The 27,824-nt window shown below is 35.3% G+C and overlaps 1 protein-coding gene across 6 annotated transcripts in view; it reads left to right on the top strand.

Annotated features, from left to right (window-relative positions):
• The window catches only part of myripb (myosin VIIA and Rab interacting protein b), a 240,122-nt gene that overhangs the window by 183,241 nt on the left and 29,057 nt on the right, over positions 1-27,824 (top strand). For all 6 annotated transcript variants that reach the window (XM_058765740.1, XM_058765739.1, XM_058765742.1 and 3 more), the window contains one exon: positions 21,605-21,741. In XM_058765740.1, the coding sequence (XP_058621723.1) occupies positions 21,605-21,741 (137 nt within the window). The remainder of the gene's footprint in view (positions 1-21,604; positions 21,742-27,824) is intronic.

The following is a 27,824-nucleotide window of genomic DNA, read 5'->3' as shown; positions in this document are numbered from 1 at the left end:
ATAGAGCAGCTACACCTCCACCTCTCCTAACAGTCCTGCAGACACTTGTAAAATTAAAGTTAGGAGGGGCTGTTTCATTGAGGACTGTTGCACTGCAGCTGTCTTCTAGCCATGTTTCATTTAGAAACATAAAATCCAGTTGTTTGTGGTTATTAAATCATTGATCAGAAATGATTCATTTTATCAGGAGCGAATGTTTAAAAATGCTAACTTGATGGAATTACATTTTGTCTCTACAGCAATCTTAGATTGGTGCATTACAGGCTGCAGATTAGATGGGTCAGCCATACGGCTTGAGAAAGCCTTAGACTTTCTATCACGTGATAAAACAGAGATAGAGAAAGCTACAGGCACACTGGGGATATGTGGACCCAACACATATCACTGAGAGCTGTTATCAGTTGTTTTTGGTTCACCTACAGCCGATGGAGGAGGGTTTGGGCCCTGGCGTTGTGGCAGCGGTCGGAGAGCTCTCACAGGAGGAGGAGGGAGATCTGGGCCTGCAGTCTTTGGTGGTTGGGGGGCCCGCCGTTTTTTTAGTTGATTTCTGGGGGCTTGCAGCAAAAGAGTGGGAGAGTTTGGTCCCAGCATACACCAGTTCCTCCATTTTCTGTGAGAAGCTTAGAAGTGGAGATGCTGGAGAGAGGGATAGTGTGTCTGGTGAGCGGGGCTCTGGCTCTGGTGTTTCCGGTGGCTGTGATGTGTTGTCCTGGCTTCCCTGGCTGTTTTCCAGAAAGTCGTCCTTGGGTGCTGAGTCTTGGAGCTGATGTAGTACGTCACAATCTGTTTGTGATGAGCTCTGTGGGCAGGGCTCAGCCAGGATATTCTCTGTGAGAAGAGCTTGTTTTGGCTGCGTGGTGTTATCAATGTCCTTGTGGGATGTGTCAACCACATGATGACTGAAGCTGATATGAAGTCCTGATCAATAACTCATTTTCGACCAAAAACTAAATTATGGTGTTTTGTCTTTGCACGGCAGCACTGCTGTGATGTCACTATAGACAGGCATGGTTTCAGCTCAGCCTCACCCACTTCCCACCTTTTTGCCCATTTTCGATTATCCGGGAGTGACACGCGGTGATGCAATTCCAAGATTGCGGCAGTTGGCTCCGCCCACTTTAGGCTTCAAAAATGCTCTTCAGAAACCTACGAGTGACGTCACGGACACTACGTCCATTATTTTTTTTTTTTACAGTCTACGGTAAAAACATTAATTAAGACATTAACATTAAAAAAGTTCAAGCAAATAAGATGTTCAAATAAGTATCAGACTGCTTTTATTTATTTTTTTAAGAGTATCAGCTGATTTGTCTTTCTTTCTAATAAATTATTAGTATACAAAAACGTATTATAGTAAAGTATTGTGTGCGTCTGTGTGTCTGTGTGTGTGTGTGTGTGTGTGTGTGTATACTTGTTTATGCTACATTGTGCGGACTAAATGTCCCCACAAGGATAGTAAAACCTGAAGTTTTTGACATTGTGGGGACCGCAGGGGGGGAAAAAAATATAAAAAATAGTAAATGATGTTTATTTAAAAGTGTAACAATGCAAACAGATTTTCTGTAAGGGGTAGGTTTAGGGTTGGGTTAGGGGATAGAAAATATTGTTTGGTCAGTATAAAAGTAATAGAAGTCTATAGAAAGTCCCCACAATTCACAGAAACAAATGTGTGTGTGTTGGTGTGTGGGTGTGGTTTCCTGTGAGATTTACCAGATTTCCAGAGTGCTGTGGTAATTGGTCTTGTTAGTGGCCTACTCTGTGTAATGGTAGGTCCATTCGTATTGGACAGGAGAGTTGTGCTATCACTTTTAAACAATTTTTTGTGTAAAATTCTATAATAGGATTACAGGAAGAATCAATAAGTTGCCATGTGAATAAATCTGTTTATTTTACATATATTCTGTTATCAAGTTCAAATTATTCTGTTTTCATATTCGTTTTTTAAATGAGCAATTTAAAAATAATTTAGTACGTTACGTAAAATAAATATAAATTAAATTTTAGCAGTTGTTATGCATGTTTTTGATATCTTTAAATTAAATAGTGTGATATAATTTATATCTTTATATTTTTAGGTGTTTATATTGATTATAAGCCATACTGCTTTCTAAGATATTGGCATTGGCCCATCAAAAAAAAAAAAAAAAAACAGGTGGAAATCTATTGCTCAGACTTATAAACATATAATCTTACAGACACGTAATATAATAATGTAATCTTACAGACATTTAAATTATGAAACCGTATCTTTAAATGAGACTTTTATTTTGAAAGAGCCAGGAATATCATGTTTTCTATGACGTCAAAAAATGTTTATGAACTCATATTAGACATTTATTCATTTATATTCATGAAGAATAATAAAATCAAATATTTTCTGCTCATACAATCCAATTTTAACTGGCTGCTTGTGTTCAAACATAACCTAACGAATAATGCTGCCTTCACGTGCTATCGGAATTATTGTAAATACGAGTTTCCTAATCGGAAATTGGACGTGAACGGCCTCTCAAATCGTATTTACTACTGGGAAATTCGGAAATAATTTTGATACCCGAGTTGGGCGGGTCATAAACTTTAAACATGGTGGAGGGAACAACCATTGCTGCTGTCAATGCTGTTCTCACAACAACTACATCCCTTTGTCTTGTCGCTAAAGTAGTGTATTTATAGGCTAGATATGAACGATCATGCGAAGCATATTATGTTTTATAAGCAGTAAAATAAGCATGTATTTGACCGAAATTCCAGAATTGTCAGTGAACTGCATGTGTAGCACGGTGAATGTGTATATGATTGTCAACTAATGGGATGCTACATTTTATTCTTTCCGACATTAAAGCACTTGAATACGACAAGCTCGTAATCACGACTTCATAAGTGGGAAATAGGAAATTTCCGATAGCACGTGAAGGCAGCATAACCCCACAGCAGAAACAGACACTCATGTGTAATGATTTAGAAAAGAAAGCTGAGTCACCAGAGTGTCAGATCTGACAGAAGCCTTTGGATCTAAATGACAAAACACTCTGATTCATTGCTGCTCTGATTATCTGTCACTGCAAACTGGAAAAATGACTCGGCAGAGAAGTGACTTCAGAAGACCCGTGGATTACAAACAGTAAAATGTTAAAAGTTGCCAGTGAGTGTTTGCAATTTCTCTGTATATCTGTCTGGAACAGTATGAACGATTCAGCAAAGTTTACATGTTGATCAGATTTATCTCACAAAATAGTTTCAGCATCTTAAAGCAATAGTTCAAGTGAAAATAAAATGTTTACTTACCCTCAAGCCTGTGTAAGCACCATAAAAGTGGTTCATACAATCTGCACACTATAATCCGTGTCTTCTGAAGCCAGACGATAGCTCTGATTGAGTAACAGAACAAATGTAAGTTATTTACTCGTTTACTTGACATCTTCATTTGCTGCATTTATCATGTTCTTGATAGTATATGAGCAACAGTGTCTTATTGGGCGTAACTGGTTGCTAGTGCAGAGAAATGCAGAGGTGTGATGTGGGCTCTCTTGGGCTTATAATGAAGACTTCATGCTGCTGCGTTCTGAATCGTTTGTGAATCATTTGACTCACTGATTTGCATTTTGGTCACAACTGCTCTCTTGGATTGGAATATTATTAGTAAATTATAATAATAATAATAATATTAATAATAATAATAACTTACATTTTGGTCTGGTTCTAATACAAAGTAACAGATGACTTGAAATTCTGTTGTTTTTTTTATAGCCTTATATTGCTGAAGTCTTATAGCTTAATTGTATATTTTTCTCATTGTTCTGTATTTTAGAGATGTTATTTAAATTTTACTGTGTGCCCAGCTTTCAAAGCCATATGGTCTGTAACAGTTTGTGGTTGTCTTGCATCATAACTAGTTTCTCTTGAGAACTGTACTCTGTGTCTGAGAGAGTGAATGTTGTAAATGGTGTAAATATTAAATCCAGTGGGACTAAATTTGAGTTTTCTGCATAAATGTGAGATCTGGAAAGCCTGAGGATAATCTCAGTATTGTGCTCTGGACATGCACAGACACTCTTGCATTGTAAATAATCACAGTGCTTGATATTCGTTGCACATTCTGGTTGGGGATTGTTCTAAATCCCCTATTAGTCTGCAATTAACTCTGCAATTAAAACTGCTTAACATACAGACTCCAGTCAAACTTTTTTTTAGTTCGAGTCTTAGGTACAGAAAACTTTGTTTTTAAGAAATTTATGGTTACAATTCCCAAATGAATTAATGGAAAATTCCCAAATGATTCCCAATTCTAGAATCTCTCTGTGTTATTTTAATAATTAATTTTTTTAAATAATTGAAATTTTTTTTTTTTTTAAACGGGCTCATTGGAAAAAAAACCTATTGTATGTAAACTTGTTCGGTTAGCTCACCTACAGCATTGTACTTGCGATGTGGAGCAATCATGCACAAGTCTGAATTACAAGTCATGACGCTTTATTAAAAAGCTCAAAGACTAGAAGCAAGTTAAAATGGTGCATTAAATGCATTGTCTTATATTTATAAATAGGTACTGTAAATGCTTACCTGCAAGCATTTACAGTACCTATTTATAAATGCCTTTTTACTAGTTGTTATCTGTTGATTGTTGGACATTGCCAACTGCAAATAAGGGCATCCTTGTGCAGCTCTCCTGTGGTTTACATAGAACCAAAGCCTAAAATAAATCTTCAGTTCTGGTTAATTAATTAGGCTGCACAAAGAGTCCAATACACACACATGGCGTTGTATTGTGTTTGTATTGGAGGTATAGATATAATGAAAACACCATTACTACTATATGAATATGCCTACTATATAGATATTGTAACTATTAAAGAGTGTTTTATTGTTAATTTTAATTCAAACATAAGTATAGATTATGACATGTGGTACAACAAAATGGGAAAAGGTCAAATGAAGGCTAACTGGACCATCTTATTTAGCCAAAACCTTGTGCAACAACGCCACTAAAATGTCAGGGAAAAAAATGGTAGTCAGTGCAGCTAAGCACATTTACTACCTATGCAGGGCACTGTTTGGACTATATTTGAGTGCTACCGAGGTCAAACTCAGACCATATTGACTCTTACACAGCTCTGTGTCATCTCTATTAGTCATAGTGCTTTGAGAGCCATTTAGATTCAGTCATCCCGGACATGTAAAGTAGTCATTACTCCAAGTGATTTCACCTGGATTGGCTTTTTGCTCTCTTGAACATGTTTTAAGTATGGTTCAAAAGGCGGAGTGATCTGTGAGTGGAGCGTGTGTGTCTAAGGATGATGAAATCCTTTTCTGTGTAACAGCAGTACCATGTTTGTTTTGTTGTTGTCCCCTCTGGTATTCCATTTTTAGCTGATGCTTTTCACCCTTAGAGACTCAGTACACTGAGTACAGGAAAAGTGACCTGGGATGAAGTGATCAGCTCGCAGGCATGATGTTGATAGAGCGCTGTTATGTCTGACTGTTGGTGTTCATATTTGGGAGTGCAACCTTTCACTTTGCTCATATCATTAGCCATTACTGTACTACTGGCATAATTTTAATTACCTCTAGATTTTGCATTGGAAATTATTTAAAGACTGGCATTACAGAGATAAAAATGTAACCTTTTTTGAAACGCTCTGTGTCCCAATAAACAAAGACAAATACTTTCCCACCAACTTGTGAAATTATTTTAAAGTAATCAATTTTCATTTCTTTTCTTCTTTTTTACTTCTTTTTATTAACCCACATCTATTTAGGGTCTCTTAACTAGTTGCTCATTAGCATGCATATTACTAGAATATTAGCCATTTATTAGTACTAATAAAGCACATATTAATGCCTTATACTACATGACCCTATTCTACATCCCTAATCCTACCCAATACCTAAACTTAACAACTACCTTACTAACTATTAATAAGCAGCAAATTAGGAATTTATTGAAGGAAAAGTAGTAGTTAATAGTGAATAAGTGTTCCCTATTCTAAAGTGTTACCCAGCTTCTTTCAAAACATGCATGTACAAAGATACAGTGTCTTGATTTGTACATAAAGAAAATGTTTGTAGCATAACTACATTTTATAGCATGATCAGGAAAAGTAAAGAGAAAAGACAAGAAAGGTGAAGAAAAAATAAATTAATAATAATAATACACCACTATAATGAAACCCTCAAAACCAATAAACACAGAACATCAGCCTTGGATGGGATCAAAATCTTCAAGAATGACAAAGAGATAACCAGCCAAATCACCAGCTATTTAAAAAAAAATTTAAAAAATGCTCATATCTCTCCCAGCTCTTTCATTAAATGGGTCATATGATGCGATTTCTTGTTTTCCTTTTCTTTAGTGTGTTATGTAGCTGTTTGTGCATGTATAAGATCTGCAGAGTTACAAAGCTCAAAGTCTCCCACAAAAGGATTCATTCTGTCTAAAAGAGAAGGCTGATCCAGACTGGGCTAAAGCGCCTCATTAAAACATGCCCCCACATGTCTACGTCACGATGTGGAAATATTTGTGTTATGCCGCCCAAATGTTCACGCAAAGAAAGAAGGCGTGGTTTCAGTAACTGCAGTAGTGCTGATGCAGCCATGTCAGGGAGACGCTGCGTGTTTTTATGCGAAAGCAAAAGCACTTTATTTGGCCTTCCGAAAGTAGATGCAATTAGAAATTATTGATTAAGATTTGTTTACAACAGAACAGCACAACCCAAATGTTTGAATTTGTGCAACGCATTTTATGGACGACAGTTTCATGAACCTAGGAGAGTACAAGGCTGAGTACAAGGAGAGTACAAGGGGTAAATTCCCGACTTTGCTATGACAATCTGGCGCTTCTGAATCAGCGACTGTAAGTATGTTTTGTTATTAGTTTAAGTATTTGCTATTGACTGTTCAAATGCGGAGTTTTGCGCATAACGCGTTGTGTGTGTTTGTGGTGAACAAACACAAATCCCAGTGGAGTGTACAGCCCGTCAGAAATTGTCTTAACCGCGGCTTGTATACTGCAAATACATACGAGCATCACCACTGTGTCTGTCACGCGACTCTGTTCTCCTCTCGGGCATGAACTGATGGTAAAACTAACTTGAAAGCTGATGTACGCGATTTTGGTAAGGGGCATTACATTTCCGATGCGTGCTTGTGGTGTTCGGCCAATCACAATGCACTGGGTCACTTGGCCAATCAGAGCAGACTGTGCTTGTCGGAAGGAGGGGGTTTGTAGAAAACTATGCGTTTGAGAGAGGCGGGGCATAGAGGAAATACAATAATGTACAGTATTTGAAAAATAATGTTTTTTGAACATTAAAGCATGTCAAAATATTCTGTTACACCAAATACACAAAATAATCTTTAAAATAGCATCATATGACCCCTTTAAGGGTTTCCATTGCTCAACAAACAGACTCATTCTGAGCCTTAAACTGTGTGTTATTTTTTCCATCTCATAGATTTCTCTCACTGTCCGTAAGCATTCCTCAAAAGTCAGTGGCCTTCTCTAAAGCCATTTAATTGTAATATTCTTCTTTGCTGCAGCTAGGAGTATTTGTAGGAGGTATCTTCTCTTCTCACTTTTTATTAAATCTGTCTTAACTCCCAAGATAGCTATTAAAGGGTCTCTGGGTAAATTAACTTGAAAAATGTTATTAATGAAACCAAATAAATTTGTCCAGTAAGGAAATAGAATAGGGCATTCCCAAAAGATGTGTGTATGTGTTGCTACTTGTTCTCCACACTCCCTCCAACAGGCACTGGATCACCTTAAATTTGTTTTTTTTTTTGGTTAAATTAAATTTGGCTATGATTTGGTGTGTTCGAAAAAAAAACGATTAGTCACCTTCCAATGGAATTCTCTCCAGATTCTACTACGTGTTATTCTATGTGTATCTGCATGTATTTCAGCCCAATTCTCATCAGATATCACTACCTTGAGCTCCTTCTCCCATTTTAACTTTACATAATGCGTGTTGTCTTCCTTCATGTCTTCCAGAGCCCTGTATATACAACTAATTGGTCTAAGGATCTTGTTCCCATTCTGAACATTAATCAACAAAGTCTCAATTGCTGATGGGGTAGTTTTTAACATTTTCCAATTTGGATGTTTAAAATGGAAACTTCGAATCTGGAGATACCTATAAAAATCAATCCTAGGGAGATCGAATTCAGTAGAAAGTTGTTCAAAAGTTTTAAGTGAATCCCCTTCTAATAATTGGTGGACATATTTCAATTGCTTTAGAGCCCATACTTTGAAGCCTGAATCCATTTTCAAGGGAGTAAAGTACTTTATTGGTGTTATATTTGTTAACAAAGAAAGCCCCCTAGGAAGATTGTAAATCTTTTGGACCTCTTTCCATACAAAACAAGTAACCTCTGACCATTTTCCCAGTTTATACATACTTATCTTCTTTTCTTCATTAAATGGGAAAGCTGCTGGTGAGTAAGGGTTGGAATTACATTTTTCAATTTCCAACCACCTAGTCCCCACAGAGTCGGACAACCAAATTACCATGGCTCGCAACTGTGATGGTATCCAGTAGTTCTTAAAGTTCGGCAATGCCCAACCTCTATGAGATTTACATAACTGCAATGTTTTGTACCTGACTCTGGGACGCCTCCCTTGCCAGATGAACCTAGAAATCAGCTTATCTAGATGACAGAACATGGATACCGGAGGGGATAATGGAAGGGTCTGGAAAAGGAATAAGAGCCGTGGGTAATACATTCATTCTAATAGCTTCTAGTCTCCCAGTTAAAGAAAAAGGTAGTATATTCCATCTCCTTAAATCTGAATTAATTTTGTCTAATAACTTTGCGTAATTACCCATTTGTATTTCTAAAGGAATATTTTCAAGTCACAGGGTCTCTCTCTGTCTCTCTCGTATGCGCCCAAATGCGTTCTCAGGTACCGAAATTTGGTACCGAATGATTTAATGTGAATCGATACTCAGTAGTACCGACGCAATTCGGTCCGTACCCTTAAAAGTACCGAGTTCGGTACCCAACCCTAGTGAGAACACAAGTGCAGTTTATTGAACAGAGTAATCCAAAATACAAACATAATCCAGACAGACGAAGACTTGACTTGAAACAGACTTGACTTGGCATAAACACACTCACCAACAGCAGGGTTACAACATCTTTACACAACAAGGCACAAAGACAGCAAGATGGCTACTTAAAGCAAACACGCAGGGTCACATGACAAGAACCAACCAATGAGGAACAAGACACGTGATTAGGACAACCAATCAGAACATGACACATAGACAAGGCAGAGATACATGAGGGCAAGGGAAGCATGACACTAACAGCATGACTCAAAGTACAAAATAAAAGACATGAAAACAAGAACATGAAACAGAACCCAAAACAGACCTTACAATATGACATAAATTATTAATAATAATTTAGGTCATATGAACTACTTTATGTGGTTATTATTATCATTGGTGTTGTTGTTTATAAATATAAAAAAAAAATTAAAGTACAAATATTGCTTCAGAAAGCTTGAAATATACAACTATTGACATACAGTATAGGTATATGACTATAAAGCCAATGTGGAGATTTAAGTTCATATTGATATGTCTCTGACATTTGATTGCAAACAATCTGAGCACAGTTTGAGATCTCTTATGAAACACTTGGTGGATACAGGAACTTGATAAAACTTGATATTCAATTATCTGAGAGTGTGAGTTGTTGTATAAATAAATTGGTAACACTTTAGATTAGTGAACACTATCCACTATTAATAGTTTCGTATTAGCATTCATATTACTAGCTTATTGGCTGTTTATAAGTCCTTATATAGAACATTGATGCATTATTATGACCATATTCTAGATCCCTTAACCCTGCCCAGTACCTAACATAACTACTACAACAACTACTTAATATCAATCATCAGCAAACTTTTTATTGAGGGGAAACCATTAGTTGATAGTGAAGTATTCCCTAATCTAAGTGTAAGTGTTACCAATAAATTTATATGGATACTTATTATCATTAATAGACGTTTCATATCCTGATGACAGACATGAGCTGTTTGTTGGACAAAGGGAGAGAAAAAGAGTGTGCTGTGATGAAAACTGTGGTCACTGAGCAAAAGACAGAAGGGATTGTTCATGAAATGTTTGTGAGATCTCACCCTGCCTGGGAGCTATTTGATGTGTTGTCTACTTTGTAAAGTGTGATTTTGAATTAGAACACAGATGCTTTTAAAATGTTCTTCAGTTTGGGTGTTACAACACCTCCTGAGGACAAGTCTTGCTTAGGGTGTAAATACTCTTGTTTAGGGCACAGAAGCCACATTAAGCTAGGTTAGCTAATGTAAGCAGTGAAACAGATGCAATGTTACTAATTCCGGGCAATAGTCTGTGCTGGGCTCACTGCGACAGAATTAATACATTTATAGAACTCATTACATGTAGTACTGACAGATGTTTTAAATGAAATAATTTTTGTTTAGGTTTTCATGATGTACTGTATAATGACTTGTAGTCAAGCAGAGAACAGCAGTATAGAGAACATGCTGCTATTTGATGGGTCGTTCTTGAATGATTCATTCTTTTTGAACAAATCTTTAATGTGACTCGGGAAGAACGAGTCGTCTCGGGGAGTGATTCGTTCAGTCGCGCATGTGCAACATCCTATAGGTTCTGTACTGGAATTAGTCAAGTAGTTCACCTGTTTTGAGTCTTCGCATTTTTCAAGTCATTCTGTCATCATGTGACAGCCCCATAAGCTTAACCAATGCAGTCTGAGCCGGAAAGAGAATTGATTAGTTCATCTCTCGTGTCTTCAGGTTTTTTGAGTCGTTTGTTCATCACGTGACAGCCCAATAAACTTAACCTATGCAGTCTGAGCTGGAAAGAGACTTAATAATAATAACCAACACTTTAACTTAACTTAACTTAACTTTAGTACCTTTGTTACCACATTCAGTGTAGGGATGCGCGGTATACCGGTACTGGAAAATTACCGGTATATATTATGATTCAAACGGTACGATATCATAATTTTGCTCAATTCGGTATTTCATACGCTGCTGTTGCGAAGTGCACCTGTAGGTGGCAGTGCTTCCCAAATTGCTCCGCAACCGGTAAATGTGACAACAGAACAACGCGATCAAACAAATGAAACTCTATCAACGCACCCAAAATTAATAAATAAAGAGAACAGTAGAAGTGAAATATGGCATTACTTTGCATTTAAAACAGATGACAAAGGTGAACGAACTGACCTTACTGAACCTGTATGCAAGCGTTGCTATAAATCATGTGTTGCCACAGGAGGCAAAAAAAAAAACATTTTTCGCTTGCTCATCCTGATCTTTTCAGAGAATTAAGAGATTGACAGGTGAGTCATAAATTCAGTCAATTCATAAATTCAGATTTAATTTTGACTTTTATTTACAACTGTTCAACGCACATACAGATGTGATACAGTAAGTGCAAATGTGCGTGTGTGACACGCTAGAACCAGTGAAGTTTTGGTCACGTAATATATGCACTTGCATTTCATACAATCGAATATTACTTGAATTTGAATTAATCAAGAGTTTTGCTATATTCATTTTAGTATCAATAATATGAAGGGAATGTTTCTGCCATGCTTCTGACCGCTAATATGAAGCAGTCAAGAGAGTGAGTGTGAGATTTATATTTAATGCTTTTTCTTTGGCTATCTGAGGATGAAATCTGAAAACAATCTGAGAGAGAGAGAAATAATAACGTGATTTTGAATATTACTTTGACTGTTAGAATAACACTTAACAATAAAGCAACATTTGTTGCATTAATTGCGTTTTGTTTTTTTCCTTCAAACTCTGTCAGAATGTAACCTATATTCCCGGTAGGTTTTTGTTACATTTTGAGACATTTTGTTTGCACTATGTTTGAACTGAAAAGATAAGAAGAATTGAATATATTTTCATTTTATTACTATATTTTTTTTCTCCAACATCAAAATGTAGCCTATGTTCCCTGTAAGTTTTTTGTTACAGTTTGATACAAAGGTATTAAGATATTAATCTGTTTTTATTATTATTATTTTAATAAAATTGTTTTCAATTCACTTATCTTTTGAGATATTTGTCACCTATGGTATCGGTTTAGTATCGATACCGAGGTATTACATTCTGGTATCGTACCGAAGCCAAAATTATGGTATCGAGCCATCCCTAATTCAGTGTTATGGAAAAGAACCATCATGACAGAAATTCACACATTTATAAACTCTAAGAAATAAAAAGCTACAATTTGAGACCAGAAACGCATCACGTAACTGTAAGAGTAAATAATTATAGTAATGATAACAATACTACTACTAATAATAATAATAATAATAATAACTATGCACCCGTTTGTAAGGAAGCTTGTAAATTAACTAATTCCTCTGTTCAATGTTGTCACGTCACGTGACAAAAGAACAAACGACTCGAAAGACTCGAGAGATTAACTAATCAATTCTCTTTCCGGCTCAGACTGCATAGGTTAAAGCTTACGGGGCTGTCACGTGATGAACGAACGACTCAAACTCGAAGACTCGAGAGATGTACTAATCAGTTCTCTTTCTGGCTCAGACTACATAGGTTAAGCCAAAGACTATAGAATACCCAAGACGTGTCACTCATATAGTTTTTAATGGGGAAAAATGCAACGCTCAATATGGCCGCTCAATCGCAGGAAGCCCCGCCTTCTGAATGAAAGAGCCAATCTCTAATCAGTAAAGTCAGTGTGTCAGTGTGTTCTACCGTTAGAAGTCCCGGTTGCTATAGAAACAGTCAGCATTCTGAGACGTGCACTCAGGACTGCGCATGCGCACTGGCTGATCTACCCTGAGAAGTAAGCTTTTTATAATGCTATTTGAGCAAAAGAAACAACATTAATGATACAGTTGTTGTCAGATTTCTTTGGTGATTTCAAATATGAAATTTAATCGTAAGCTTAGTGAACAGTTTTGGAGAATTTGATGTTTCCCCATTCAAAGAAATAGGAGCTGCACTTGCATGCCTGAGAGGCGTTTCAAAGATGGCTGCCGAGTGACATAAAAGACATTAAAGAGACTTTGGTTAAGCTTACGGAGCTGTCATGTGATGAACGAACGACTCAAACCCGAAGACTTGTCAGATAAGAGGCGAGGTGAGCTAATCATAGACTGAAGACCCAGGTAAACAATGAATGAATGTTTTCTGTTTCTTATAGCATTATAGTTTTGTATTGTTTGTAGTGTGATCAACGTTTGCGTAAGTAGTAGACTTGTTAGGGAAGTAACACGTAACATTTTAATTATATTTTGCTAAAATGAACAAAATGACTCAAAAAGATTCGTTCATTTTGCTGAACGAGGCTCAAAGGTCCGAGACGGTAAAATGATCCGAACTTCCCATCACTACTGCTGTTGTAAGAAAAGCTCAAAGACAGAAAAACGGAGTGATAATAAAGAGAATAAAAGATAATGTTTGAGTGTAATGTTATTTTATAAATGGTGAGCAATATGATTTGCATGTGTTTTCCCACCTTGTGCTGCTATTATCCCCTTTAATTGGTCATTTTACTGATTTCATTCCAGGGCTAAAGGGTAACTGTCCATAATGTGGCTGACTCTAAAGAGAACAGCGTGTGTGCACTTCCATTAACCTCCAAACAGATGTTTAATTAATCCTCGCAATGCTGAGAAGTGTTCAGTTCAAGATGAAACCTATTATAGAATTATTTAGCAATTATTAACAATTTATGTCATATAGACTACTTTGTTGTTGTTAATAAGTATAATCTGTAGGTTAATTCAGTAGAATAATTCAATCTGAATTCATAATCTACTGTATTGTAACTATCATGATCTGTATATTGTAATCTATTGTTATGACCCATCTTGAGTTTCATTGTAGAAAATTTTAATTTTGATCTTTAATCTCTGTTTGACCTTTTTCCACAGCCCTATAAGGTCTGTCATTGCTATGGTGGATATTTAGAGCTTTTAGACATCCCATCTCATTTTTTGCTTCCCGTCATGACTTGCTACTATGTTCCCATGGGAAAGCTGTTGTTTCTCAGTCTCTGATGTGCATAATGTCAGCGCTTTATTCCGCAGATGCTGGATTTTTTCATTTGGCAGATGTCATGTCTGAAGATGGCTGGACACACATCTGTCAAGAACGATGGAAGGGTCATGCTTCATGCTTTGAATAGAAAGAGAGAGAGCATTTTACAATTTAACCTGCTTGTGTGTGTGTAGACAGATTTCTCATCAATCTCAGGGCCCAAAGTGTTTGAAGAGTGCTGCTCTTTCAGTTAGAATGGAAAGGAATGAGGCTTGTGGTGTGTGAATATTTGTGTGTCTGAGCAGAGCTGTATGTAATTCCAGTAGTTCTGCACTCCTGAGGAGCACAAAGATGAAACCCATCTGCTTTCTACCATGGGTCCTCATTTACTGTAGCGCTGTATATATTACACAGACACCCAATAACACACTAAAAATAGACCATTATCTCCTGTCTGAAGTAAAGTATAGCCCACATTTTAGCCCAGGGTTGCAAAAACACATAAAATCAAATTAACTCAATTGTTGCATACCATGCATTATGGCACGTTATAAAAACAACAATAATATAAAAACAATAATTATTATAATATATAATATTTATATTCATTAATTATTAACTTTGTTTTAATATATTAACAGAATTATCAACATTGTATTTACTGTGTACAGTACAGTATATAATTTTAAAATAATTTTATATATTAAAAATTAATGACACTAATTACATTTTTCTAATGTAACGTAGAACCATTTTCACTACTGTATATACAGCATGAATTATGATCAAGTGTATATTCACTCCAGTTCTGTTATAGAGATGCTGATGTTATTGAGATGCTGATCACAGCTGAAGGGCAGTTAAAAATGCTGTCCATTTAAATTTGCAATTTTTCACTTCTCACCTCACCACTTTCTGTGTGGACAGATCAGTATGTTTAAAGTGTGTGCCATCATAAGTGTAATTTAAATTTTAACACGGTCTGTTTCACCGAGTCTATTTGTGAACTTCATTTTGATGCATGAAGGCCTTCACGAGGACATAAAAGAGTTTATCAGTGTGAGACGGCTTCTTTATTACATAAATGAAAATCTGAACAGAAAAGCATTGTGGGAATGCTCTCTCTGCTGCAAGCTGCTGCTTCATTACATTATGTCAGATATTATAATATAATTTACTGCAGAAATCATTGCCAGTGTGGTTTATGGATCTTAATTCTGCATCCTCTTTCTAAAAGTGGGTCATGGAGATGCTAAGAACTAAACATTCTTATGCTTAGAGATAATAATATATACTGTAATATTTTAGCTTGAACACAGAATATAAAGCAGAGGTTGCAAATTTATTTGCTTTAAAGTCGACATGAAATGATGGTCGCATCCAAAAATGAACATTTTAATTTTATATTCTGATGTATTTGTGAAACAGAATATTGAATAAGAAACAATGTGGGTCTTGGCTTTATACTTGAATTGATTAGATGATAATTTATCTAGTTTATATTTTTAATGTAAGTGGCAACAACCATGGTCATTAGTCTTTGTAAAAAGATGTCTCATCAGTCACCGCAAAATAGAGTCTTTGACCTAAAACAGTTGCTTTAATTAATGCATTAATGCATTTAAATTCGAGCCATGATTGATGCTGGTGAACTTGACTTGAGTCAATTAATCTATAAATAACTGCTACTGAATTTAATTTGACCATTTCAAGTAACAAGTTTCAGTTGAACTGGAGCCTTACAATCCCAGGAATGATTTACTTTAATTGAGAAAGTTTATTTGTAAAATCTCTTTTCTCAACCATTTCATCAGTCTGAAACCAAAGACAAAAAATACTTTGGCATTTAAACATTCAGGCCCAGTATCAGAATCAAATCACTGGGTGCTTCTGAAATTAGTGAGGGTGCTCTAGCCTTAATTAGAGTTGCCACCTTTAGCGAGGCGAACCCCTAATAATTATTAATTATTATTAGTCTTTTTTGACAGTTCTGCAGCTGTTACCTGGATGGGATTCATTTTTATTATTTATTTATTTTTTATTATTAATTTGCTTAAATTAGGACTACATTATTATGTAATTATTTTTCCCATTTTTGTCTAAATAATGTAGTTTTTTTTTACTTTTAAAATGCCAAATTGTATATGACATATATGATTATTTATGATGTATATATTTATTATTAATATAAATGATAAATTAATAAACAGGGTCTAACATTAATTATAAACTATTAATTAATATGCCTAATCATGTTCTAAAAATATAATAATTATGTCTACCAAGATCTGGCAATGTATGGAATATTATATTAACAGACTATCCAAATTTGAATAAAACAATAGGCCTATACCTTTAGAAGCACAGATGTGTCTGTCACTTTAAAGGTATGGTTCACCCAAAAATAAAAATTCTGTCATAATTTACCCAGGTTGTTCTAAACCTGCATAAAGTTCTTTCTTCTCTTGAACACAAAAGAAGATACTTTGAAGAATGTGGGTAACTAAACAGCTGCTGGTCCTCAGTATCTTCCATAGTAAAATAAATAAATAAATATTATCAGAGTCAATGGAGACCAGAACTGTTTGTTTATGTTAACCTATGCACATCTATTTTGACATATGATATTTTGTCTTATATATTGTTCTTGTTATCACTATTGTCAATCATTGCAATTTCAAGAGTGTATCCTGCAATTATAGCCTATGTCTATGTAGCCATGCAATGTCCAATCTGCCCCAAACTTCACCCGTTCGATAAGAGTCCTGGCCTGAAGACATCTAAAGGTCAATATACAATTATAATCATAGTGCCACCCATTGGCAACAGGTAATGACTTGTTTTACACTAATCTGCTATGCAATGACCAATCTGCACTAGACATCACATGTTTGGTGAGAGTCCTGGCCTGAAGACATCTAAAGGTCAATATACAATTATAATCATCTGCTGGCAACAGGATGTGTCATGTTTTACACTAACTCAAACATACCATGTTCAATCTGCACCAAATTTCATATGTTTGATCAAAGTCCTGGCTTGAAGACATCTACATGCCAATATTCAGTTATAGTAATAGCACCACCAGCTAGCAGCAGGAAGTTTGGCACATACAAATGACTTTGACATATTCCTCCTATATTTACCACTTTAAATGCATATTGCTCACCATTTGCTGTTTTTCTAAAGCCACCTGGTGGCAGTGAGCCCAGGAGCGAGGGCCCTTTCATCGCTGCTTCCAGCTTTAATTTAAATTGTGTCTACACTTTGTTTGTTATAATGAGAGGATTCACAAGCTTGCTTAACGTAGCACTGAACAAAACATTTGGCTTCATTGTTCAGCACTGCAGAAACATTTTGTAAATAGAAACCTTTGAAGCTCTCCTTAACGCAAACATAAATATGCACTGGCATTTGCAAATCGTTTTTTGCCAATATCCTATTTTTACAGCCTCAACAGAGGGTGCTCTTGTTTTCATTTGTTTTTCTTTGTTTTCATTCACCCTCTAGCACCCCTTTAGACCCCCTGAACCGTGCCTATAAACATTTTAAAAAAGCAGTATGTAATATTGACAGCTAGTGGTTGAAATGGGAACTGCAGTCCAAATTCGAAATATTGGAGAGAGTTGTTTCTCCACGACCCTCTCCTCAAACTCAATGATCGTGTGGTTTGCCAGATTAAAGACATACAACAGGAATGAGTGTAAGCTTTTACATTGGGTAGAATCTGCGATCTCTGACCCAGTTGTTTGCTGGCTTCCATCGCTGCAAAATGCTGTGTTTTCCACCAACTGACAACCCGGTGTGTTGAAATACTATTGGGTAAATTGGCAGTGGGCGGAATCACATAGACCAAAACAAAAGCAGACATTCCGACACAGAACGCACATTTTAAAGTAGAATAACTGGCTGGCGCATTGTTTTTTGAAAAACATCTATATGTGAGCATGTTTCCTAAATATAACTACTATAAATGTAGAGTTTTTAAGTTTCAAATTAAGTATGATTTTGATGAGATACTTCAATTTTAATTGAGAACATTTTGACATAGTATCCATACTTTAAATTTAAAATAATTTCCAGCACTTTTTACACTCCTCTCTGTAATACACAGAAACTGAAAAACATTAATTTGGGTATTAATTTACTATAAACCCCAAACACCCTGTGCCTGATTCTCTCTCACCATCCATCTCTGTCCAACTCTGCTCATGTTGCCCAATGGACACAAGTTCTATTCATTAAAGCTTCAGAAAGTCAATTATGGTAATGGTCTCTTTTGCCATGGGAAGTGTCGGGGAGCTCAGCAGACTCACAGATGAGCATTTTAATTCCCTTCACAGATTTAATTCAGATCTCATTTAGATGAAAATTTCCTCTCAAATATTTGAGTCTCTCTCTATCTTGTACAGTCTCGCCTGACTGGATTTGAATACGAGAAGAGTTGATGTTGCATTCTTTACACTAAATGAAATTAAAATGATTTTTGTATATTTCAAATCTGACTCTTCGTTAAGAGCTTTATGTTTAACCATAATTTTAGCTGGAATGTGTAGTTTATTGCCCATTTACTACACATTCTTTTACTTTTGTTAGATTTTTAAAACTTTTAAAAACATTTTAAAAATATGTTCTATATAGAAAAGGAATGGGGATAATAACAGTGGACAGTTACAAAAGACTGTTTTAATAAAGCATCAATTTACTTTGTCATGAAGCACATACTGTAGTTGTCAGAGAGATATCTTTACAGTGTTCTGCTGTAAATGGAGTAGTGACAGCACAATAGCTGTTACAGAACAATGACTCCACAATGAATCAATATTATACTCTTAAAGTCAATGACCAATCTGCACTAGACATCACATGTTTGGTGAGAGTCCTGGCCTGAAGACATCTAAAGGTCAATATACAATTATAATCATCTGCTGGCAACAGGATGTGTCATGTTTTACACTAACTCAAACATACCATGTTCAATCTGCACCAAATTTCATATGTTTGATCAAAGTCCTGGCTTGAAGACATCTACATGCCAATATTCAGTTATAGTAATAGCACCACCAGCTAGCAGCAGGAAGTTTGGCACATACAAATGACTTTGACATATTCCTCCTATATTTACCACTTTAAATGCATATTGCTCACCATTTGCTGTTTTTCTAAAGCCACCTGGTGGCAGTGAGCCCAGGAGCGAGGGCCCTTTCATCGCTGCTTCCAGCTTTAATTTAAATTGTGTCTACACTTTGTTTGTTATAATGAGAGGATTCACAAGCTTGCTTAACGTAGCACTGAACAAAACATTTGGCTTCATTGTTCAGCACTGCAGAAACATTTTGTAAATAGAAACCTTTGAAGCTCTCCTTAGCGCAAACATAAATATGCACTGGCATTTGCAAATCGTTTTTTGCCAATATCCTATTTTTACAGCCTCAACAGAGGGTGCTCTTGTTTTCATTTGTTTTTCTTTGTTTTCATTCACCCTCTAGCACCCCTTTAGACCCCCTGAACCGTGCCTATAAACATTTTAAAAAAGCAGTATGTAATATTGACAGCTAGTGGTTGAAATGGGAACTGCAGTCCAAATTCGAAATATTGGAGAGAGTTGTTTCTCCACGACCCTCTCCTCAAACTCAATGATCGTGTGGTTTGCCAGATTAAAGACATACAACAGGAATGAGTGTAAGCTTTTTACATTGGGTAGAATCTGCGATCTCTGACCCAGTTGTTTGCTGGCTTCCATCGCTGCAAAATGCTGTGTTTTCCACCAACTGACAACCCGGTGTGTTGAAATACTATTGGGTAAATTGGCAGTGGGCGGAATCACATAGACCAAAACAAAAGCAGACATTCCGACACAGAACGCACATTTTAAAGTAGAATAACTGGCTGGCGCATTGTTTTTTGAAAAACATCTATATGTGAGCATGTTTCCTAAATATAACTACTATAAATGTAGAGTTTTTAAGTTTCAAATTAAGTATGATTTTGATGAGATACTTCGAATTTTAATTGAGAACATTTTGACATAGTATCCATACTTTAAATTTAAAATAATTTCCAGCACTTTTTACACTCCTCTCTGTAATACACAGAAACTGAAAAACATTAATTTGGGTATTAATTTACTATAAACCCCAAACACCCTGTGCCTGATTCTCTCTCACCATCCATCTCTGTCCAACTCTGCTCATGTTGCCCAATGGACACAAGTTCTATTCATTAAAGCTTCAGAAAGTCAATTATGGTAATGGTCTCTTTTGCCATGGGAAGTGTCGGGGAGCTCAGCAGACTCACAGATGAGCATTTTAATTCCCTTCACAGATTTAATTCAGATCTCATTTAGATGAAAATTTCCTCTCAAATATTTGAGTCTCTCTCTATCTTGTACAGTCTCGCCTGACTGGATTTGAATACGAGAAGAGTTGATGTTGCATTCTTTACACTAAATGAAATTAAAATGATTTTTGTATATTTCAAATCTGACTCTTCGTTAAGAGCTTTATGTTTAACCATAATTTTAGCTGGAATGTGTAGTTTATTGCCCATTTACTACACATTCTTTTACTTTTGTTAGATTTTTAAAACTTTTAAAAACATTTTAAAAATATGTTCTATATAGAAAAGGAATGGGGATAATAACAGTGGACAGTTACAAAAGACTGTTTTAATAAAGCATCAATTTACTTTGTCATGAAGCACATACTGTAGTTGTCAGAGAGATATCTTTACAGTGTTCTGCTGTAAATGGAGTAGTGACAGCACAATAGCTGTTACAGAACAATGACTCCACAATGAATCAATATTATACTCTTAAAGTCAAAGAGCAATTATAGAGCAGTATTTATAATGAAGCCATTTTTAAGTTTAATTGCAATTGGTCATTGATGTTAAATAGTTATAATAGAGCAGTGACAGCACAATCATTAAAACAGAACAATGACTGCACAATGTCTGCAATAAAGCAGTGTCAGCCTAGTGGTTGTCACTGAGCAATGACTACACACTAATTATAAAGTATTTTACTCTCTGTAATAGAGCAGAGAAAAGACATTAGTTCTGTTTTGAAAATGCATGCACAATTGTTTTTAAAGCAGTGCTGTAATATAAATGAAACACAGTAGTTGCTTTATATTTTTTTAAATATTTAAGCCTAAATTCAAAATGTATATATTTGAATTAAATATCAAATTTCCATCCATTTGGATTACAGTTTTAGCATAAACTATTTTACTAATTTAATATGATGCATATTTGTTAGTCATGCATAAATTAAATGGGTAAGAAACATTTGTTAGGTTTGAACTGTGTGACCCAGATTGATGGAATTTTTTATATTTAATGCAAATCTTAAATTAAGGCCTTACTATTATTTGATTGTGTCATCCTTGCATTGTTCACTTATTGTTGAACCATATATAAAGTTAAATTGTAGTTCTAATTAGAAAATATAAAAAAGCTAGTATAAAAAGGTCTTCCATCTAGTATTGCTTTGTGTCTATTTGCATAGTGGAGCCAATATGTATTTAACATCCACCCACTGTCTTTTGTGTGTAGGCTATTGAGGACACAGTCCCTAGAATGGTACTACAATAATGTGAAGAGTCGGTTTAAGAGATTTGGCAGCGCCAAGGTGCTGAAGACCCTCTACAGGAAACACATCATTGAAAGAGGAGCATTATCTGAGTTACCAGGTATGAAATACACACATACAAACTGATGTCTCACATATTATGAGACACAGATAGGCCTGCAGATTAAATGATAAATGACATTTTTACAATGACGCTAGTAGCTGAAAACCTTGACTTTCAGTTAATGCTGCATCCACTCTACTAGGTGTCAGCATTTTTCAACAGTTAAACCATCAAAGAAAAACACTTGCACTCTTTTATGCAAGCCAGACTAATTTTGAAAACAAAATGTGTCAGAGGCAACATTTTCACAAAATGATATTAGGTTGCTTCTTGCATGTTTTGCAACACTTTGAGTGCCGTTAAAAGTGTGTTAAATTTTCATTAAAAAAAGAAGGAATGTGAATATGTCAACAATTTATTACACTGTTTTTTGCACATATCTTTGCAGTTCAGAAATGATATGTCCGCTGAGTGGTGCTAAAACATTCCAGTGGTGTAAAGCATTTGAGTAAATTTACTGTACTTAAGTAGTTTTTTGGTTACTTAGTATCAAATATTTTAGCAATAATAATAAATTACTCTCTCTTTGACTTTTGATTTTTTTTTTTTTTTTATAAGTATGTACACTTTACTCCACTACATTTGTAATAAGTTATTCAGTTACTCATTGCATTTTGCATGGCACCTTACTTTTTTTGCAGCAGTTTATTTTTGTTACAAAAGAAGTGATATTGCCATTTACAGGGTATTAAAGGTAAAAGATCTGCAATGAGGCTACTTTATGTGAGTGTATTAGAATGTGAGTGCATTAGCAGCTAATTCCTGAATCACAGTTGTTTCATTTGAGATTTGCACACTGGCTACAGCCAGTGATGAGGTCAAAATGAGCACATCCTCTGCAAGTAGGCTTTAGTCCAGTTCGGACAGTAATTGTTTCTCATGTGGGCGTCTGGAGAAAAAAAAAATTACATGGCAGCTCATTGATAAAACACATGCATTCAGAATTACCACACAACCTTTTACTTAATATTATATTAGTTATCCTGAAGAGTCATTTTGAAGGATGCTGCTTTGGTTTAAGTTTTAAACCCTTTTTGAGCATGCAGCTTAACTGAGATTTGGGTGTTTTTAGATGTTTAAGAGGCAGTTCTGTTGACCTTCAGTTATTGCAATATTGAGTGTTCAGTTTTATTTTTATTTTAATACATACTCTCCTTAAAAATCAGCTGTTTCATGTTTTTCTCTTTTCTCAGACTAGTGCATCTTTGAGTCTACATTCACAATGAGTAAAATACTTAGGTACTATTAAAATAAGACACTTTTACTCAAGTGTTATTGGTGACTTGTTTCACTTCACTTTTACTTAAGTATGGACGTATACTTTTATATACTTTATATATACTTTTGTGACACAAGTACACTTTAAAAAAGTGCACTTTATAATGTCAGAAATGTTTTAATTTAAAGTGCATTTTAAATAATGTTCAAATAAGATTTGATCATGCTGTAAATAAGTAAATTTGATGTGTTGACTAATAATTGTGTACTAAAAGTGTACAAATTTTTCACAAGGATAATAGAGGTATGAATACTGGTATATATTATCAGTAGGAAAAAGGGGGGTTGGTGCCTTGCTAAAGGGTCTCACCTCAGTTGTGGTATTGAGGATGGAAGAGAGCGCTGGTCATTCACTCCCTCCACTGGTACCGAGACGCAAACCCGCAACAAGTCAGACTCTCTAACCATAAGGACACGACTGCCCCTGTGATAAGTATTAGCAGTATTATGCTAAAGTGCTAAGGTTGCTATGCATCTCCTAGGGTTCTTCATGACATGGTTGCAAGGGGGTTGCTAGGGTGCTTAGTGTAGTTGCTTATCAGCCTAAATCAAAATAGCCCACTTTGGTTCCTCCTTTTTTCTTTGCTGTTGTATTGCCTGCTTAGAAACATAATAGCACATCATTCAAGTCTGTATGTGTGAAAGTTACATGCTGATGTTCAATACTTTAGAACAAACCCCCTGTGGGCAATAATAATTGTGATGCTTACCTTAGCAAGAGCTACTAATTACAGATGCATGATTAATGGCAAGGCTGTTTTAATTATAAAGAGTCAGATTAAAAATATATAATCATTGACAATAAAATAGATAATCTCATCTGCTCTGAATGAACTAGATTATTAAAAAGATTCACCGCTTTTCGTAGTTATGTAAACATTTTTGTAAATACCACATATAGGGTCAGGTTTACTAAACAGGGCAAATTAGGCAATTTATAAAGAGCAGTGCAAATTAACGATTATTACAGCCATGTCATGCCATTTTCATACCCTCCTTTAAATTTTGTGTTTGAAAGGGAAACACCTACAAATGCATATGCAATAAGGTCAGCCATAAAAATAACTGTAATGTATGTACAATTTTTACTGTTTTCTATTTTAATAGGTTATTAATTTATTATTAATTTAAGGTCTTTTATTGCTTATAAAAATTACTGTAGTGCATTAACTTTTAACTAATCACAATGAAACAAAAAATCTTGTCTTAATATTTTTTGTTATTTCTAAATAATTCTTAATATATCATGTTCAAACATTTTGGTAAAGAAAGATTTTTAAAGAGTCTCTTTAATAGATCAAAACACAGTAAAAATAGCAAATTGTGAAATAGTATTAGTAATTTTAAAATAAGTGTTTTGTAATTTAAGATATTTTCCTGGCAAAGCTGAATTTTCAACAGCCATTACTCCAGTCTTCTGTGTAGCATGATCCTGATTTGGTGCTCAAGAAACATTTCTTATTATTATCAGTATTGAAAAAAAAAGCTTTTTTTAATCTGGCAGAAACTGTAAAATATATATATATTTTTCTGAATTATCTGAATATTATGTTCAAAAGTACAACAATATGAATAATATGAAATGTCTTTACTTTCAATTTAATGCATCAAGAATAAAAAATTATTCTGCAAGGATGTATTAAATTACAGTGCCTATAGAAAGTCTTCATACTCCTTCATTTTTTTCACATTTTGTTATGTTGCGTTATGATGTTAAACTGCTTTAAATTACTTTTTTCCCACATAAATCTACACCCCACTCAGCATAATGACAAAGCAAAAACCAAATTTATCACAACTTTGCAAATTTATTAAAAAGGAAACACTGCAAAAAATGGCATTGCACAACTCTTCATACCCTTCGCTTTGACACTTGAAATTTAGATCCGGAGTATTCCAGTTTCACTGGATCGTCTTTGAGATGTTTCTATACTCCGACTGGAGTTAACATGTGGCAAATTCAGTTGATTGGACATGATTTGGAAAGGCACACACACCTGTCTATATAAAGTTTAACAGCTGAAATGGATGTCAGAGCAAAAACTAAGCCATGAGGTCAAAGAAATGACCTGCAGACCTGAGAGACAGGATTGTGTTGAGACAGATCTGGGGAAGACTACAAAAAAAAAACAAAAAAAAAAAACATTCTGCTCTGTTGAGAGTTCACAGGAGCATTTGGCCTCCATAATCCTTAATGGATGAAGTTTGAAACAATCAGGACTTTTCCTATATCTAGCCTCCTGGCCAAACTGAGCAATCGAAGGAGAAGGGTCTTGGTTAGAGAGATGATCGAGACACTGATGGTCACTCTGGTTGAGCTCCATGATCTTATATGGAGATGGGAGAAACTTACAGAACAAACTCCACCAATTTGGGCTTGATGGCAAAGTGACCAAACTCAAGCTTGTCCTCAATAAAGATACATGAAAACCTGATTGGAATTTACAGAAATACACCCAAATAACAGCCAAGACAATGCAGGAGTGGCTTAGGGACAACTCTATGAACGTCCTCGAGTGGCCCAGCAAGAGCTGGGACTTGGAACCAATCAGACATCTTTAGAGAAACCTATAAATGGCTGTCCACCGATGGTCCCCCAGCCAACCTGACAGAGCTTGAGATGATCTAAAGAGAAGAATGGCAAAAAACAAAAACAAATGCAGATGTGCAAAGCTTGTTGCATCATATACCCAAAAAGACCTGAGGCTGTAATTGTTTCCAAAGTGCTTTAATTAAGTTTTGATTTAAGGGTATGATGGCTTGTGCAATGTCATTTTTTCAGTGTTTCCTAAATGTCACAGTGATATATGTTTTAATCAAATGCATGAAATAAATATTTCTTCTTTATCTGCTGTATTTTTTCTATTTCTCTTTCTATTTTGCTCTACTCTCTCTTTGGTTGCAGTTAAAGTGTGGTGTTATAGAGACACAGCCCATTTAACAGCTGCAGCCATGACCTACAGTGAGATCACATCGATGTTTCTTATTTAATTTGATCTGTGTGTTTTTCAAGGACAGAGAGCCTGAACACACACACAAACACACATTAATTCGCTTACAGGCTAACTATGGCTGACCTATACAAGCTGGGACTGTATATAAATAAAAACTCGCTTTCTCACACAAATTAACCTGTACAAGTATGTGAACCCTCACAACACACAAGCACACACACAAATAAACATAAGCACCAGAGTGCAAATGAAACTATAAAGCAGTGACAGATCATTTATGAGAAGGAGGCAGTTACTTAGTCGTTACGTCACTGTCCACATAGACACACATTCAATGGGCTGGTAGTACGCTCACTGATTCATGTTGGATAATCCGTATTTTTCTCATTTCAAATGAAAGCCTAGCAGCAGTAATCCTATTTCCTCTGATAGCAAGAGATAGAGAGAGATGAAAGGTATATGTGGGTGTAGTCTGATGGTAAGGGGATTATACACTATTTTGCCATTTTTATCAGATAGACTGCTAGTAATACTATAGTGTAAGTCAGTTATTTATAACACTGCTAGCATAGGGATACTAACCAGCATCTCTCCTACTGTAGCATTAGTGTTAGCATAGCACTCGCTAATCCTTATATCACTGATTTTGGATGTAACTAAACCCTCAATGTCACATAAAAACAACTCCAAAAAAGTACCTATACATACAGTTCACTGCAATTTCATGCCAAATAAATCAAACCTTTAGTAAAGAAAAAGAACACATGGAGGATCAGTTCTTTTTAATTATGAGGATCAAACTTCTCAATTGATATTGGAAATTGTCAGTATTGTAGGGACGATCCAGTATCTTTTTATTGTTATATTTTTTAAATAAAAATAAACGTGTAAGAATTTATTTTTAGAAAATTTAAAGTCAACTTTTTTAAAAAAAATTGTTCGATTTTTAACTGACAAATGATGTAACTAGAACACAGTTTTCACACCAGCAGAAAAAAAAAACATTTAGGCCTTGTTGGCAGAAGCTATTTACACTAACTCCACCCACCAACGTGTGATTGGGATAGTCAACACTGAAAAAGATGCTCGTCAAACATCAGTTTTTAGTGGCGTAGATGGTAAGAAGCGTGCTTTTTGACACGATCGACCCGAGTTCGGACCCACCTTTTGCCAAACTTTTTTTTCTCCCTTTTCAAATCTCATATCGCATTGGAAAGGCATTTATTTTCAATAAAAATGAAGGAAATAATCAAAAAGTTGAAAATAAAGTGTCGGGTAGGGTTAGGGTAGGTGTAGGGAGGGCTTTATTGACCCAATAAGGTGGCATCCATTTAATAATTTGAAGTTAAATTATAATTTACACTCAATACTTCATTATTGCATAATGTTTTATAATGTACTACAGTACTGAGGTGCAGATAATTGCCACTATTTGCAATAAGTAGTATAAACAGCAGAAAATCTTGCTATTTTAACATAGTGTAAATAGAATCTAATTGCTATTTGCACTTAGTGTAAATAGCACTTAGTGTAAATAGCATTACACTAAGTGTAAGTAGCGATAGATGCTATTTATACTAAGTGCAAATAGTGAGGGATTCTATAAGTGTAAATAGCATCCATCGCTATTTGCACTTAGTGTAAATAGCATCTATCACTATTTACACTTAGTGTATAGAGCATCTAATGCTATTTGTACTTAGTGTAAAAAAAAATTTCTTGCAATTTCAGCCTCATCTGTACCAGCTAGATAATGTCACCTTCATGTCATCAAACTAACATTATTGTTAAGCCCTGGTCTGGCAAATATGGAGATGAACCCTTTAGCTGGGTTTGTTGGGAATGCGT

This window comes from Onychostoma macrolepis, chromosome 24 (assembly GCF_012432095.1).
Source record: "Onychostoma macrolepis isolate SWU-2019 chromosome 24, ASM1243209v1, whole genome shotgun sequence".
Classification (NCBI taxonomy): domain Eukaryota; kingdom Metazoa; phylum Chordata; class Actinopteri; order Cypriniformes; family Cyprinidae; genus Onychostoma; species Onychostoma macrolepis.
The sequence above is the reverse complement of the archived record's forward strand: the minus strand, read 5'-3'. Positions and strand labels throughout refer to the sequence as shown.